The sequence below is a fragment of the Grosmannia clavigera genome, assembly GCF_000143105.1.
Source record: "Grosmannia clavigera kw1407 unplaced genomic scaffold GCSC_142, whole genome shotgun sequence".
Lineage (NCBI taxonomy): Eukaryota > Fungi > Ascomycota > Sordariomycetes > Ophiostomatales > Ophiostomataceae > Leptographium > Leptographium clavigerum.
In genome coordinates this window covers 227,507-244,198 of record NW_014040799.1, presented here as the reverse complement: position 1 = coordinate 244,198, position 16,692 = coordinate 227,507, and the positions used below count along the sequence as shown (strand labels likewise).

Sequence of the window (16,692 nt, the reverse complement as noted above, 5' to 3'; positions counted from 1 at the left end):
ATGTTTTCGCCTGCTTTGACGTCGTTCAACGACACCCCGAACTCACACGTCGCCTACTTTGATTCGTCACTGCCAGGCGCACAGCCGGTCTTCCAGTCCGAGACACTGATCCCCGCTATCCGAGCAGCTCTTGCTCTAAACTGCACAATCCAACCATCCAGCCGCTTCGATCGGAAGCACTACTTCCACTGGGACCAGCCCTCGGGATACCAAATAACACAATACTATGAGCCTTTTGCCAAAAATGGCCATATTATTTTATATGCGCGGGATGGCATTGCGCCTGAGGATGGTGATCAGATTCGTATCGACATTCAACAAGTGCAGATGGAGCAAGATACGGCCAAGACGGTTGCTCAACCTGGCGGCGTTCACTGGCTAGATTTCAATCGAGTCGGTGCACCGCTTATCGAGATTATAACAGAGCCACAGATTCACCATCCGGCAACGGCAGCCGCGTTAGTGCGGAAGATTCAGCTGGTCCTTGGCGCCGTAGATGCGTGCACAGCTGGAATGGAAGAAGGTGGATTGCGCGCGGACGTCAACGTGTCTGTGCGGCCTGTTGACATGGTGGCATTTGGGAAGCTCGGCACACGTACAGAAATAAAAAACCTCAACAGCTTCCGGGCGGTTGAAGACGCCGTCATAGCCGAACGCAACCGACAGATTCGCGAGCTGGAACTCGGTAACAGTCATATGATCACAAGCGAGACGCGAGGTTGGACGCCCAGCAGCAGTGCGCACGGCAGCGGCCAAACACACAGACTACGCGGCAAAGAGGGCGAGGTGGACTACCGGTATATACCGGACCCAGATCTCGGACCCGTCCTGATTGACGACAAGCTGGTTGAATTTCTGCGTCTGACGAGCGGCACGCTACCAGATGCAGAACTCAATGACCTTGTGGACTACTATGGACTGTCAGAAAAGGATGCCAGAGCACTAATGCTCCTAGACGGCGGAGGGCGGGTACAGTACTTTTACGACGTCGTCGACGCTTTCGAGCGACGCCTGCCATTGGGTGGTGATGCCCTTGGAAATAACATAGCCCACCGGCCTTTCATTGCCAACTGGCTTCTTCACCAATTGGGACGGCTCACGTCTGAGCGCAACAATGCTTACGAAGTGGCAGCCATGATCAACGACCTCGAGATGACTCCGGAGGGCCGATGCCGCTTAGCCGTTAACACTCTGGCCGATGTTCTGGTGTACCGCTATGAGGGGCGGATCACGGCCAACGTTGCTAAAGACCTACTTTTTGCCGCCTTTCGAGGCGACATTGGCGGCGATGTGCCCTCTTGTGGTAGCGGACAGCACTACGCCGATGTGAAGGAAGCGATCGACCAAGGTAGTCTCTGGTTTGACGAGATCTCCGTGGAAGAATACCGAAAAATTGCCGAACGCGCTCTGGAGGGTGAGGAGAAGACACTGAAGCTGTTTGTAGAACCCAAGCGTTACCCATACGGAAAGTTACAGTATCTGGTGGGAAAACTGTTACAGCTGGGGCCCGAGGGGAGGATGGACCCGCTGCATGCTGAGAAGGCCTTAAAGTCAGCGGTCGAAGACTATGTGACAAAAAGATTTTAAGACAGGCCCGGATAAATAGAGACATGTGATTTTGTACATACTAATTTGACAGTATGTTAAAATGAAGAAAAAATTTCGACGAGAACAGGATTCGAACCTGTGCGACCGAAGCCATATGATTTCTAGTCATACCCATTAGACCACTCTGGCACCTCGTCCTCTTTATTACGGGCAAGCAATGACGCTCCTCATAGTCATCAGTAGCTGATTTCTCTGAAATTAACTAGATCGATGAACAGACGTATGATCCAAGGGTGTGTCGGTTCCAGTCCTCGAATAGCCACGATTACAGAAGATGGTAGGCATGATAGATATGTCAGCGCTGAGATACAACGGTAATGGGCGGTATGATTCGTCTACCCAATATGTCCAGCCGTGGCAATTCTTAAATATATCATTGCCCTTATTACTTATCTGAAAATAGACAGCCTGCAAGTCTCATGACAAAAAGCAGCGAGATCTAGAGACACAAGGTGCAAAGGCACATATCTGCTATTCTATGCCCGTCACGTGCCACAAGCGGTGTGCTTGTTAGGGGCGTGTTATCATATATGATACGTCGGATTAGCTCCGTCTCATCCAGCCAAGTCAAGGGCAGTGTGTACTCTCCTAGGGTTACCTGGTACGAGTACATCTGGATGGGCATGTGGTGATTTAACTAAGTGACAATTATTCGGGTGTGTCGCCTACTCCCGAGGCTGCGGTAAAGCGGCGCACCTTATGCGCAGTATACGCACATCACAATATCACACGCATCGTGGGCTTACGTTAGTGTCGAGGTCAACCAGACAAATCTATTGTCAGGAGAAGCGCCCTTAAACATCCGACGGCCTGTTTTATCATAATGAGACACCAAGTAAGGCCAAAAACGTCACTTTGAATAGCCTAATTGTGCATTACAGCTATGCTTCACCGCTAACAGCAACGCATACTTGTAAGCGAACCTATGATACCGGTATAAAGTGTGTAACCGTGAAAGTAGCCTAGAAGGTATATAATCAAATGCACTCTTATCCGTTACTTATAGCGGTCGGATTTAGTAGGGCTAAGGCGGTTTAAAGCAAAGATCTATTATTACCATGTACTCCGTATTTGTTACTATTGTAAAACATAGTCCTATTAGCATCTCCTAATATCTACACCTATCTCACAAAACTTTATTTCACAGGTATATATCTATTCTTAGCTGACGTTAATTTGAGTCAGCGAGACTCAATATGGGCTCACTATCAGAGCCTAGAGGCAGCTTACCATGGCTTTCAATCAATGCCAGCTTAGGATCATGCTTAGTAACGGAGCTGTTGTACAAAATTACAAAATGCAAAAAGTAAGTAATACAAATAACTCGCGCCCGTGAAAAACTCCTCTTAATTGTACAATATCCACACGCCCACCTTCGTACTACCGACTGCACATAGCAACTTGATCAGGGATTGCGTAACTAGGGTCAGCAGAAAGAAGAAAGTAGAGAGAGAAAGGGGACAAGAGACGAACAGTAAGAAGAACTTTCAGAAACAAGTCGCACATAACATGCCAAAGATCATCGAAGCTTTTTTTTCTTCGGCCGTCCCCGATGCGGGCGCTCCTTCATATGTTTGTCGTCAAACTCCTTATATAGAAACCCACTATTAGCTGCGCGTTCGGTATCTGTCAGAGTGCTAACTCGCCAGAACGCACCTTGAGCATCGCCAGTAGCCGCCGCATGGCGGCTTCTCCGCCCATTTCTGTCACACGACCGTTGCGCAGCCGCATCTCAACCAGGCGGGCCACAATACGCACATACTTGGGCGCACTCCACTCCATATCCTCGTTTGTGATGTGTGGATTGCGCATCTGAGCCGCAACGATCTGCAACCATCGCTCGATGCCCGTCCACTGTAGGATGTGGCCGCCCAGTGCCAGGGTGTGCTCGCTGCGCAGCCGAAACACGAAGTGCACCGTGCCTGAGTTGAAAAATACAGTCTGGCCCGGCTCTAGGACGAGGTAGCACCAGTGTCCGCCGGTGAAGCCATGCGGATCCGCCATCCAGCCTTCGCGCTCTTCTGGTGTCGGCCGCGATAACCAGCCGTACCCAAACAGACCCTCCTGCACCGTGATCCATGTCGCCAGCCCGTGACTGTCCGTGTGCGGCGATGTGTTGTGGCCGCCTTGCGACAATAGCACCCATTCGAGCACGTCGCGCCACTCATTCCACTGTGTGCGTGTGGCTGTGTCACGCTCCGCCCGGTCCGGGTTTAACACTTCATCGCGCAGCCGTGGTAGCAGCTGGCAGTTCTCGCATGTCAAAAATTGTGGAAGCACGGCCGCCGGGATGGGGCTGCGTAGGTCTAAAATGTTCCAGGGATCGTCCGTCTCGTTGCCATCGCCACTGCTGGTGCCGGTGCCACTGCATGCTACCCCGCCGAGAAACCGATCGCGAACCTGCTCCAAGCCCCGGCTTTCAAAAGAATCACCCATACAGTTCAGCGACGGAACCTGCACAGACACCCGCCGATCCAAATTCTCCATACGCCGGAATAGCTCCGCGATGGGCCGTCGCCGAGGTTGCCACCGGAACATCTGCTCCTTCTCCGTGACGACTGGCTCCATCGGCGAGCCCACGTCCAGCATAGCTCGGGCCTCCTCCCCTGTCAGAAAGTGAACATCCATAGGACCGTGATCCGGCGACGCGTTCGGCTGCTTCGCGACCGACAGCAGGTCAAACACGATGCGGTTAGTCACCTCCCCATGCGTGCGGAACTGCTGTTCACCTTCTCCCGTGGCGGCTCTCGCCAACCGTTCCTGAATCTCCCAAAGCACCTGCTTGCGATATTGGCTGTCCCGAATGACGTTGGGGACAGGACGCACGCTACTTCGACCGACTGCTTTAGGAATGCGAGCCGTGCGATGGAGGTCACCGGGCGTCCTCCTCTTCTTACGCGCCGGATGTTCTGTAGTCAGTGTAGGTACGTCTGGCGACCAGACATGCGAGGAAGCTTGTCGCATTACCGCAAGCGGCGGAGCCCCAGGTGGCGATAGAGCGGTCGTCTGTAGTCTGGCGATAGAAAGCACTGGCGTAGCAATCTGCGCCGCTTCTGGGCAGCTCAATGAGAGGCGATTGTGCGCCATGGAGTTCTTGAGGTGGCGGTACTTCTCCAAGTGCTTATCGCAAAGCTTGTCAACATGTCCTGAGTATTGCTCTACCATGCGTGGATCAAGCTTGTCACCGGTTCTGTCGAGAATCATGTGGAGGATACTTGGCACCTCCACGGGGCAGCACCGCAAAACTTTATCGATTCGGCCATTAGGATCGGACGGCCTGGGCATTGTTGGTCGTCTGCTGCTCTCCCCATTGGTTTTCTGCACTGCCTTAGGTCCGCGCTCACCGTCTGCAACTCGCACACTCTTGCGACTTGCCTTCCTAGTCATCCTTGAAGATATACCACTGCTTGCTAGGCCATCTATGGGGGTAGTCCGATAAGCCCCACCTTCGCCAGCAGCCGGCACCGAGGACGAATCTTCGTTTGACTCTATTTTTGGCTCAATCCCGTCGGCCAGCGGATCAGCTTCAGAGATATCTCGAAGAAGGCGCAAAATGTCATCGGAACATGTCTCCAAATTTTCTTTCCGCATATCTGGCTCAAAATTTGCATTCTGAGACACTAAAGCCGCCGCCGCCCTTAATTTCTCAAAAATTCCATCGTCGTTTCCGGGGTATATCGGTGGCGTTGCTGACGGTACCAGAGATGCCTGCCATGTCCAGTACGGCGACGTCGGATCATAGGCAACTCCCAGGGTCCCCCATGGAGTCTCCGGGTTATAAAGGTCGCAACCCGCAAGCAGAGTGGTGGTTCGGGCTTTCCGGCTAGCTTTACCTGGTGCCGTATCTGGCGCGCTTGCGCTGATGAGATCACCTGACTGCCAGCTATCTAAGCACCGCTTGCTCGGAAGGTAATGATTCGATTGTCGACGAGGCTGATTTGCAGCTCTCGTCTGCCAATTCTCGAGTGCTCCAGTTCTATCCGCGGCCGTAGACTGCGAATTGGTAGGTGCACCCGGCGAGAAGTAGCCGGATGCAGCCATCTGGTAGAAACGCGAAAAATCAGGCCGACTATACGCGCCGCAGCATGCAGTCAGAGCCCGCAGCCGCGTAATTTGCGGCAGACAAATCGCTATACCGTCAGCAAGGTAGCCGCTTCAGCTAGAAAAGGATAAAAGGAACACGGAGGGTGAGGCTCTCGTTGCGGGCATGCCACATGATCTTCGTCTCCTCTCTTAGAACCGAATTGGAAGCGCTGATGGAATGAAACGGCAATTGCCCGCGAAGCAGTCCTCTATCTTCTGCCTCTCCGTTGGTATGGGGAGTCTCCAGTCCGCGTTGTTCTTCGCTACATGGAGTGCGACATGGTGAGCATTGATATTGATGAGAGGATATAGAAACTGGTCACCGTTTGTTGGTTCGGCGCCAGGCGTTTGAGATTTGAAAGGTTGGATGGTTTGGCACGTGCACGCGTTCTCCAGAAATCGCCAGCCCCAGTTATTCCAAGCCACTGACCACCATATCATGCATACGTGGCGCAGCACAACCTTATCTTATCTGATCATGGTGCAGCCTCTTGGATTTTGTCCACGCTACTCCGTACTCCGTACTCTTGTACTGTTTCCTATAAATCGGCTGTTGTCGAACTGAGCGAATGGACTAGGAGGAATTTTTTTTCACAGAACGCTGGAAATCTAAGACAGCTGGAAGAGGGAAAGCCAACCCTGACTATGACAAGGCCATGGCCACCAGGCATAGACCTGCCGCTTTGCGTCTCCACCTATTTGCTCACCTTTTGGGCCAAGGCATATCGAATAGTGCCGTTTACAAGGCAACTTGTCGTCGAGGCTCCCTTATGCGCATTAGTGGTTTCGGTTCACATGTGCCTATGAATTGAGACAAATTTCAAACAAATGCATCTAATATACTCTTGTACTGCAGTGTAAACTTCCGCAAACCCCCAGCTTCGTTTTGTCTGTTGAAAACAAACGAGACGGGATGAAGGCTTCTGTTAGACAGGTGTATAGAGTACATATAGTATAAGCTGGATGCCAACCACAAATTATTAGAAAGGCGATAGACCACTTTGAGGGACTCACTATAACAAGGTCATTCAAAATTGTAAGAATGGGGGCTAAAATATATATACTTATTAAGTTTTCAGATATACCCATCTAGTGAATCTCTTTTCTTATAGACTAATTGCCTTTTTTTCTTCGAAACTTGTAATAGCTGTGAGCTTCTGTTTTTAATTTAGGTGATATGACTTGAATATTTCTGATTTATCTGTTTCCCATACTTGACTCAACTCTAGTTCGGAGCCCTGTATATTGACGTTCCAATTGTATGTCTAGGTGATGCAATTTATATAAATGGTTTATGTAGAATAAACATGTATGCATACCAAAGCTAGGGCATATTATGATCTTTGGGATAGCGAATATGTTATGTCCCTGGTGCTACGTTTATCAGGATATATAACTAAGACTTTCACGTACGAGCTATAGGCGTCTAGAGGATCAATGCTGTCGAAGCCTTTATGTGAGGTATGATTTGTGCTTTTATTTTCGCTCGTTTGGCATTAGTCGAAAAGGCTCATATATTCTCTATATATATTTTTATCAGTATAGTCGTGTTTCTCGTACAGTAGAGGCAACTGTTGACTAGAGGTTATGTCTTACAATACCGAAGCACTAGATAAGCACATGGCATATTGATAAGACACATAAAAGAAAATTAAATAGATAGGAAAGGTATGTATGCCTTCATCTCGAAAAAATATACCGAATACCTAGTTTATCATACTTCTCCTCAGAGTATAGCTGTGCTTATTTATGAATAGTTGTAGCACGAAGATACGTCATTTCGTAGTCTTAGATTCCGTATATTCTATTTTAGCTCTGACAATCTGCTCTAATACAAAAACCCTAGATGGCCATCAATATGTAGATGGTGAATTATGTTTACACCGATGGCCCTGTTGTGGGCAAGACTCTTGGAGGGATAGATTCAGAGACCGAAAACCAGTTGCAAGCAGAATAAAGATAAGAAATAATACGGAACCTGTTTACATGCTTGCAGGATAAGCGAACTATAATAAGAAACTATGTACGTCGTATGGCTTATCAACGCTAACACCATAGAAGCACACAGGTGGCAGCAACCTACGACATATCTAACGTACTCCGTGCAGAGTGAGGTCTTTGATAGCACTGCGTCGGGAGAACTAGCTCTGCATGCGCCTTCCAGTGTCTGTAGCCTATGTAACCGGGAATCTACGACGACGTATACGGAGTATTTCATTCGAGGCACTCACCATACGATCGAAATATAGTACAGGGATTTACAGTGTCGATTCATACGACGTACTCCGTAGACTACGCGTACAGGCCAGATGATCTCCACTCTATTGACAAGCCACTGCGGCGGTTTCTCGGGCGTTCAATAAGAAGTATCTTACTATACGAGGTAACTTACTCCGCACGGAGTGCATCTCAGAATTACAGAGAAAACTGTACGATTACTCCATGATGGGCGCCTAATAATTGTGGGGCGCAGGAGAGCTTACCGCAAGTAATTAGTACGTCGTACGTCGTACGTCGTAGAACCATACGGAGTAGCTGCCGAGATGTTAGGGGTACTGGCAACTGGGATGGCACCTGAATTACCATGCACACATTGACGTAGCTAACGGTTTTATAGGGATTAAATTCTATCCACCATGAAATATAGCCAATTACAGCTCGGTCTTACTAGAACAAGACTGGCAGTGGCAATGGCTAGCACTCTATAGCAATGCAGAGAGAACTGGCATAAGCAGAGACATGCAGCATTAGAAAGTGGAAGCTGTGATCTGGTCACGATGCAGGTAAAAAAGGATGCAATCCTAGAGGATTCAGCACATTAGGCGGTAGCTGCGAGCTAGTTTGCCCCGCCTGCGCGGGGGGGCCGATGCTTATGACAAGGACAGTACGGAGTACTCCGTAACACTATCTATCTTTACGAAAAGCAAGATACGAAGTAAGATACAAGTCCCAGTGACCGACCCGGGGTTTCAGAGCTCATGAGCTTGTTACGGGGTCTGATCAAGAAGATTTTGGAAAGAAAAGAAAGAGCATGGCGGAGTTTTAGTGGAGATACAGCCCAATGAGTGACCTGTTCTGGCTAGCTGTGCCGGTCTTCTTTCCTTGAAAGGTTAGTGTGCCTGACATTCCAGGGGATACGTCGCATACCTGTTCCGCAAGCAGTAAACAGGGAGCGCGTCACTTCTGATTACTGGGGTACGTAGAAGAAGAAGAAAAGTAAAGAGTATTTGTACCCCGTACGAAGAATGATAGCAAAGAAGAGAAACACTCCAAGGTGGCCGATACGGTGACATGGTTTGGACAAAGTACGAGTGCCGAAAGGGCCAGGGCATATTGTGGAATACGTCGTATACGGAAGGCTACAGCGTACGGAGTACGGAGTAGAAGCGGCTTGAACACCACAGGAAATATAGCGGCTCCTTAGCCCCCCACATCGCATGTAACAACTAGATTCCGTACGGAGTACATGGTAGCCACTGCAGGACGGGCCGATTGCTTTGAGTTTGCTGTGGAGCTACGAGATCATGTGCATGGGATAGTGTAATAAAAACGCCTGGATCTGGATCTTCTGCTCGTACATACGCAGGCTCGTCCGCGGAGCTTTCGCGTTGCGATGACGGGGTACCCCGTAATAGCGGAAGTGGTCACCGACTACTATGTAGGATGGGTTATGTATGCTTCGGCCGGCCAAATGGCAGACGGCTCGGCTACTGTAATTGACCAAGCCGCAAGAGCTATCGCCGGCAGTGCAACCTCGGTTGATACTACCCAGCGAGACAGCAAATCCTCTGTACGTCGTACTGTTCGCATATGCATCAGCAAGCGCTCGGCGCCTAGGCCAGACACCTCCGGCGCAATGTCGGCCAAGAAAACCTGGAGCGGCAGGCTGCTAGGCCTGGATTGCTCTGCATCCTTGTGTAAATGCGTGCATGACATATCATCTTCATTCCTTCGTTCTTCCCATCTGGCCGAGCAAGTCTAAGATATCTTAAAAGTACTACATAGCATGAAAGGCAGGTTCCGTTTGAGAAACTGGCAAGGGATGGGTATTACACAGATCAAGTGCTCTCCGTATACTTCGTAGAAACCCGATAGATATGCTGACCCTGCAAATTCGCGCTTATGAAATTTACGGCTATGCTGCAATTGGCAGGAAAGGTACGGAGTAATTCGTACTCGTAGAGACACAGCCACTTGAGCACGCAAACAGTGCAAGGACCAGGCTGACAGAGATTATGCGTCAGATTTCGGCACCGCCAAACGGCAAGGACAACGAAAGCAGGAGCAGCAGAGCCAATAAACGGCCCACACGCCGACCGCTGAAAGTCTATTTTGGCCAGTTGCACCAGTCCACCGGCGCGAGAAACCAGAGGCCTGACTACTACGTAGCGCCAGAAATACCACCGACAAATGCCCATTTGGCTGTATCTCCGAGGCGTGGCATGCAAGCTTCCCTGCTAAAGCGACACCCTCCCCACAGGTCACACGATACTGGAGAAAGGATGGGGAAAGGTTGGAGAGGGCAAGGGAGACCTAATTGACAGTTCTCTGCGGGGACTTTCTCCATTGTCCTCACAGCTCTCGCTTGTCGCCTCCCCCGTCATTGTTAGCCCCTCCTCCGCATCCAACGGCCCGGATTTTGTTGGCGGCCACTCCAAGCACACAGCTCCCACCCCGCAAGACTTTGTCCAATTCTATTGGCGCCAGACTGGCCAGCCGTGCTGACGAGGAAGAAACATGCTACCGGTGCTAACGCCCTCGCCTTGTGCGTTGCCGATTATGCCCGTTTCCAGACAAGTTACGGCCACGTCCGATTGATCGTACGGCGGATGCGCACGTTGGCCGACCTGGGCGGTGGTTTGCGAAATGCCCCTTCTCTATCTCTAGGGATGCATGTGCCCAGCGTCGGCAGGTATCATACACAAGTATACGGACAAGTCGGTTTCAGCGTCCCCTATTGGTGCTCGCAGATTATTGTGGCGCCCGGCCAAACAAAGGAGCGAGAGGGGCAAAATTTAAATAAAATAAATAAGGAGCTGAAAACAGATCCCATGACCACTGAAAGCGGAAGTTCTAGCTGACTGATGCGAATTATCTTATCTTACAAGCCACTTTCCACGCTGACCTCAAATACAAAATTGGCGACGCTGCTAATGTTTTATACCTAACCGAACCCGACTCGGCACAGGCGCGTGCTCTGTATGGCCCGTAAACTTTGGCCCATCTGAAATCGGCAGGTGCGATCTCTTGGCCACAATGATGCTCGGCGTATTGGAAGAGTCTGGCCGATTACTCCAGGAAAGGGAAATAATACGTTGAGGTGCTTCTTCGGCGGCAAACAAAGAATACGGGGCAGATGGGGAAGACGGAGTAAGTCCAGTACCCCATGGAACCAATGGAGCAAGCGCGGAGCAAAAGAAAGAAGCACATGCGTACGGAGTAGTACTCCGTACTCCGTACTTTTTTTTTTTGTCTTATTGCTTGGAAACACCGGCGGGTACGGCTTAGATCCCCCCACCCCCTGGCTCTTTCCGGAGACGAGCCTTTGAGTGGCCGCCCGGTCTCGGTGTTACAGGTCAAGGGGCGTGTACGGAGTGCATTGCAAGGAAGGTGCGTCTATGGCCCTTGCTGATTGCGGAGTGTACCTCGTGCCACCCCATCTCAGTCGTGAACGAGAGCAAGCTGGGGAGGCTAGAGCTGGCCGGAAAAGGGAGAGACACGATAATGCACGTATGTGTACCCGACGTAAGGATGGATTTTACCAGAGAAGAAACTCCAGATAGCAGGAAAAAAGTTATATATAACGGACGTGTCACCCTCCTTCATCAGCTCCTACTTCCTATTTACCTAGCATCTCAATCACTCTTCTGGTTTCTTCTCCAGCAATTCTCCATCAAATACTCCCTCTTCCTTTTCCTGCTGTCGTACATTACAGCACGTCAGTCTCATCATGTCTGGTCTTGAAGAAAAAGAGGCTTCGGCCGCTGAGCACCATCCCGATGTTTCCCAAGAAGTTGAAAAGGTCGAAGCACCTGTCACCTGGAAGGCCTACGCGATGTGTGCCTTCGCCTCCTTCGGTGGTATCCTGTTCGGTTACGATTCTGGTTATATCAACGGTATCAACGGTATCGCCAGATTCGTCCAGACCATCGAGGGTCCTAACGCCACCGCCCTGACGGACAGCCACGAGTCTCTGATCGTTTCTATCCTTTCCTGCGGGACCTTTTTCGGCTCACTAATTGCCGGTGATCTGGCCGACAACATTGGCCGCAAATGGACGGTCGTTATGGGTTGCCTGATCTACATTATCGGAGTGGTAATCCAGATGACCACGGGTGCCGGCAGCGACCATCTTGGCGAGATTGTAGCTGGCCGTCTGGTTGCCGGCTTTGGTGTCGGTTTCGTGTCTGCCGTTGTCATCCTGTACATGTCTGAAATCTGCCCCCGCAAGGTCCGTGGTGCCCTCGTCGCTGGCTACCAATTCTGCGTCACCATCGGTCTGCTACTTGCCTCCTGCGTCGTCTATGGCATCCAGGATCGCAAAGACAGTGGCTCTTACCGCATCGCCATCGGCCTCCAATTTGCCTGGGCCCTTATCCTCGGCGGTGGCCTGATGCTCCTGCCCGACTCGCCCCGCTACTTTGTGAAGAAGGGTGACCTGAACCGTGCTGCCGACGCGCTCTCGCGTCTCCGTGGTCAGGCCCGCGAGTCTGACTACATCCAGTTTGAGCTCAACGAGATTGTTGCGAACGAAGAGTTCGAGCGCGGCCTGATGCCTATCACCACCTGGGCACAGAGCTGGCTCAACTGCTTCAGCGGCAGCCTGTGGCACTCGAAGTCCAACTTGCGCCGTACTATTCTTGGCACGTCCCTGCAGATGATGCAACAATGGACTGGTATCAACTTCATCTTCTACTACTCCACACCCTTCCTCAAATCCACCGGCGCCATCAAAAACACCTTCCTGATGTCGCTCATCTTCACCCTCGTTAATGTCTGCTCGACCCCGCTGTCTTTCTGGACTGTCGAGCGCTTCGGCCGCCGCACCATTCTCATCTGGGGCGCATTGGGCATGCTGATCTGCGAGTTTATCGTCGCCATCGTCGGTGTCACCGTGGGCTTCAATCATACTCACATCGACCCGGCCGACATCACTAAGACTATAGCCGACAACATTCCGGCCGTCAATGCCCAAGTTGCCTTCATCGCTATCTACGTCTTCTGTTTCGCTTCCACCTGGGGCCCCGGTGCCTGGATCGTCATCGGCGAGATCTTCCCTCTGCCAGTCCGGTCGCGCGGTGTCGCCCTGTCCACCGCCTCCAATTGGCTGTGGAACACTATCATTGCCGTCATCACGCCTTACATGGTCGGTGAGAACAAGGGCAACCTAAAGTCCAGCGTCTTCTTCATCTGGGGTGGCCTCTGCAGCTGCGCCTTTGTGTATGCCTATTTCCTCATCCCAGAGACCAAGGGCCTCACTCTCGAACAGGTCGACCAAATGCTCGACGAGACATCCCCGCGTACTTCCAGCAAGTGGAAGCCCACCACAACCTTCCAGCAAGAGCATGGCGTCACGAAGAAGGTCGATGCCCTGCCAATTGACGCCGCCAACATTGCTTGAGCCGAACCGTGTTGGTGGTTTTGTGTACTGCGCGAGCGCTGTTGCTACCCTTAATAATGCACTGACCCGGAATTGTGGGATTGAAAGATGCTGGTGATGAAAATGCTTTGGCCAGCATGCCATCGAGCGAGCGGCGTCTTGGCATGTGTTTATTATTTTGCTTTTTGGAGTTGGCTTCTTTCTGGAAAACTATACCGGATTTGCGATGATTCAGATGTTTATGGTCATGTCTTGCGCTTTGTTGCTTTTTTAGTCGCCTGCATCTTTGTGGGCAAGGATGCAGCTGATTCGCATCTTGTACATCCCTTATAATTTAATTGCGAACAGTTATGGCATCTTTTAAGAAGACTGGTATGCCGCAACAAATGAAACTGCCTAGACTTACGGGTTATTATTTTATCTTACACAAATTTCTGCTTCTTTTTTATTTATTATTTTTGAAAGGGGGGGGGGGAGCGGGGCTGCCGAAGAAAGCATGGCTCTGGTTGACAAGCCTCTCCTTTTCGAATGCGCCTTGCCGTAATACCGTATTGCTTTCAAATTACTGGATAAATATTGTCTTACGAAGTACTCCGTACGGAGTAGTAAGATACATATTAGGAGCCCTTCAATTTCCCCACTTTTCAGAGCACTGTATCTTACGTATGGAGTACTATGTACGGATCACTGCTTCCTCATCTGTCCCCAACGTTCTGGCTGCTTTGTTTTTGTTTACCATTTTAACCCAGTCTCTCTTTGTTGTGTTTCTCAAGCCCACCTTTCCCCTGACGTCACCACTGCTGCGTGCCATCCTTTCGGGGCTGTAAGATACCTTATTTATCGCTCATTATCGTTCTTTACCACTGTTTCTCTGCTTCGGCTTTAACATACGCCGGCTAGCCGAGCTGCCCTCTCTCCTGACCTACGAGGCGTGTCATAATTAACGCTTTACTCATACGCACCACATCCTGCCGACACATACCTTTCAAGCAGAAGTTAAGCCTACACAGCACGGCGCAAAAATACGCACTCTAAGAATCTACCCGTACGACCATATCAGCATCACGGGATAATTAATAGGGTGCGTCTTTTTTTGCTGTCTGCTTACTCGCCATATTTCCCACATTTGACCTACCTTCGGTGTTATCCCACCGTCTCCCATGCGACACCGCTCCTTCTGTGTGCTGAGACCGCCTTCCATGCCCGAAGCTTATTGACCCCTCCTCCTGTCTACCTCTTCTACACTGTTGGGCCGTCTTCGCTGTCTGTTGCAACTCGTTCCCTTGAGCAAGAAGCGCTACCCAAGTCTCCACAGAGCACCCGACCCCTTCACTCGTCTATTATGCCTGTCTTAAAGCTTTTTTGAATTACTGTTTCTGCTTCTTTTTGGTACTACTAGGCTTGGCATTCAGTCTCAAGCGCCGCCCATATGAAAATACGGATTCCTCTGACCTCAAGCCCAAGCACAGCGATTGGATCATACACTGGTATTGTGCACCATATACGGAGTACTCGTCACAAACTCCTCCAAAGAAATGCAGGGGGGAGAACACTACTCGCTCCAAAACATGCTTCATATTTCCGCAGTCTGAGCTGTTTGTAACGATTTCAGCACAAAACATTCGGCTACACCAGGAAGAATCAAACGGATTTTGGTTAGATGTACATCAAAATTTCAATGGCGTCTATCTCAAGAATGGGTTTTCGCAACTTTAGCCTGGTTGTGCAGGTCCTGGTGGTCATCGCACCCTTGACTACCGCCAGTGAGAGTACTGCTACAAGCTCCACGCGCACGTCTCCGTCCAGCGCAAAAGCGGCCACTGATACGCTGAGCATAACTGGCACCACATTACCACGGATTGCCCAGCAGGCAGAGCCATGCGCATATCTCTGTTACGACGCCGCATGTATTGACTCGGGCTGTTCCGCCGGTGATTTTGATTGTGTTTGCGACAATCCCAATTCTCTCGTCGTCAAGATGGGCATATGCGTGGGGGATTACTGCGACGGCAGCGAATCGATTGGTTTGTCTTCACATCTTTGTCTTCACATCTTTGTCTCCGTTGCTGCCTAATGCTTGGAAGCTGATTTTAACATTGGTACCAGACGCCGGCGACTGGGTTGCCGACATGTGCAGTGCCTACAACAAGAGCCCAGCGAGCGCCGAAATCGCAACAGCTTCGGCCATCATCGTTTCTGAAATCGCAGCCGCATCTGCCACAGCCACAACCGATCCAGTTCCGTCCGGGACTATCTCGGTAGATTCTGGAGTGACGACCACAGATTCGTCGTCAAATCAAACATCTTCAGGTTCTTCGGCTGACGGCAGCGCGTCCTCTTTTCTGTCACCACTTCTCGCGGGATTTCTGGGAGGCGCAATTGCGATTGCTGCCATCAGTTTTTAGTCTTCATTCGCAATCACATCATGGCTCTCAACAGAGTAGGCCTTATACATACTAATACATATTCTGCATAATGTATCGATACTTGGACCCCGCGGCCCCTTTTGCATTACAGGGCGTTATTTTCATCAGAGATCACGGTGCATGCCGAGTCGCCTGTGCAAGTAGCTTTTCCGCTTCTTCACAGCGACGCAATCCATGTATGCTGAGAAGTACTTGTGATAAAAACAGTATACCTATTGCAACTTAGCTTGTGCGACTGCAGCCTGATTTGTTGCTCTGTCCTTCACATCTACAACGCTAATAACTATCGCATGTGCCCATTCTCGTATGCTACTACAATGCGTGCTGGCACATCATATACTATGGAAATTTAATCATCACTGCCGTGTAAAGTGGACTAATCCTCCAAAAAAAAAGGTTGATACCTGCGGCTTTTTGTCAAGGACAAACCTAGCAAAGGCTATATCTAATGCTAGCACGCACCGATAGGACTACTCTGTTGTTCGGTCAAATGTCAAGATTGATATCAATCGAGTGTTATCCCGTGCTTGTGCCCCTCGTAGGGTTTTCCCACTACACTTCATTACCAGTAGTCTTGTCTCTTAGAAATCTTTGCGGGAAAAATAACGAAACGCAGCAGCTCGGTATTGGCTACTAAATGACAACGGTTCTGATATAAGAATTCACATACTGCTCAAAGAGGTTGTTATATCATGAGATGCCCACCAGCTGGCCAATACTCGGAAAATCGTGACGCCGTCGTCATCCTTGTTAGGCCATCATCTGAATAATACAGACCTGTGGATGTCTGCGACAAAGCCCTCCAGCAGCCTACCGAAGACATATTTTGATTCATATTTTGTTCTTGTTTTCGCCCTTTTCGTTTCTTTTCTCTTTTCTGGTTTTTTTTGGGGGGGATTTTGTGTGTGTGACTCGTGTTACATCTAACATGTACTCGAGCACGAGTTAAATTAACTCGCTGATCCGTGAGTTGAT

The 16,692-nt window shown here is 50.2% G+C and overlaps 4 protein-coding genes across 4 annotated transcripts; 3 read left to right on the top strand and 1 right to left on the bottom strand.

Annotated features, from left to right (window-relative positions):
• CMQ_5456 (glutamyl-tRNA b subunit) lies at positions 1 to 1,587 on the top strand (the record flags this gene model as incomplete). The annotated part of the gene is made up of 1 exon (XM_014317413.1): positions 1 to 1,587. The coding sequence occupies one exon, from the start codon at positions 1 to 3 to the stop codon at positions 1,585 to 1,587; it is 1,587 nt and encodes a 528-aa protein (XP_014172888.1).
• Positions 1,588 to 3,237: 1,650 nt separating this feature from the next.
• On the bottom strand, positions 3,238 to 5,649 carry CMQ_5399 (uncharacterized protein; the record flags this gene model as incomplete). Its single annotated transcript, XM_014317356.1, has 1 exon — positions 3,238 to 5,649. The coding sequence occupies one exon, from the start codon at positions 5,647 to 5,649 to the stop codon at positions 3,238 to 3,240; it is 2,412 nt and encodes an 803-aa protein (XP_014172831.1).
• Positions 5,650 to 11,641: 5,992 nt separating this feature from the next.
• On the top strand, positions 11,642 to 13,312 carry CMQ_5389 (major facilitator superfamily transporter monosaccharide; the record flags this gene model as incomplete). The annotated part of the gene is made up of 1 exon (XM_014317346.1): positions 11,642 to 13,312. The coding sequence occupies one exon, from the start codon at positions 11,642 to 11,644 to the stop codon at positions 13,310 to 13,312; it is 1,671 nt and encodes a 556-aa protein (XP_014172821.1).
• A 1,675-nt stretch (positions 13,313 to 14,987) lies between these two features.
• On the top strand, positions 14,988 to 15,696 carry CMQ_5460 (cfem domain containing protein; the record flags this gene model as incomplete). Its single annotated transcript, XM_014317417.1, has 2 exons — positions 14,988 to 15,315; positions 15,398 to 15,696. The coding sequence occupies 2 exons, from the start codon at positions 14,988 to 14,990 to the stop codon at positions 15,694 to 15,696; spliced, it is 627 nt and encodes a 208-aa protein (XP_014172892.1).
• Positions 15,697 to 16,692: the final 996 nt, after the last annotated feature.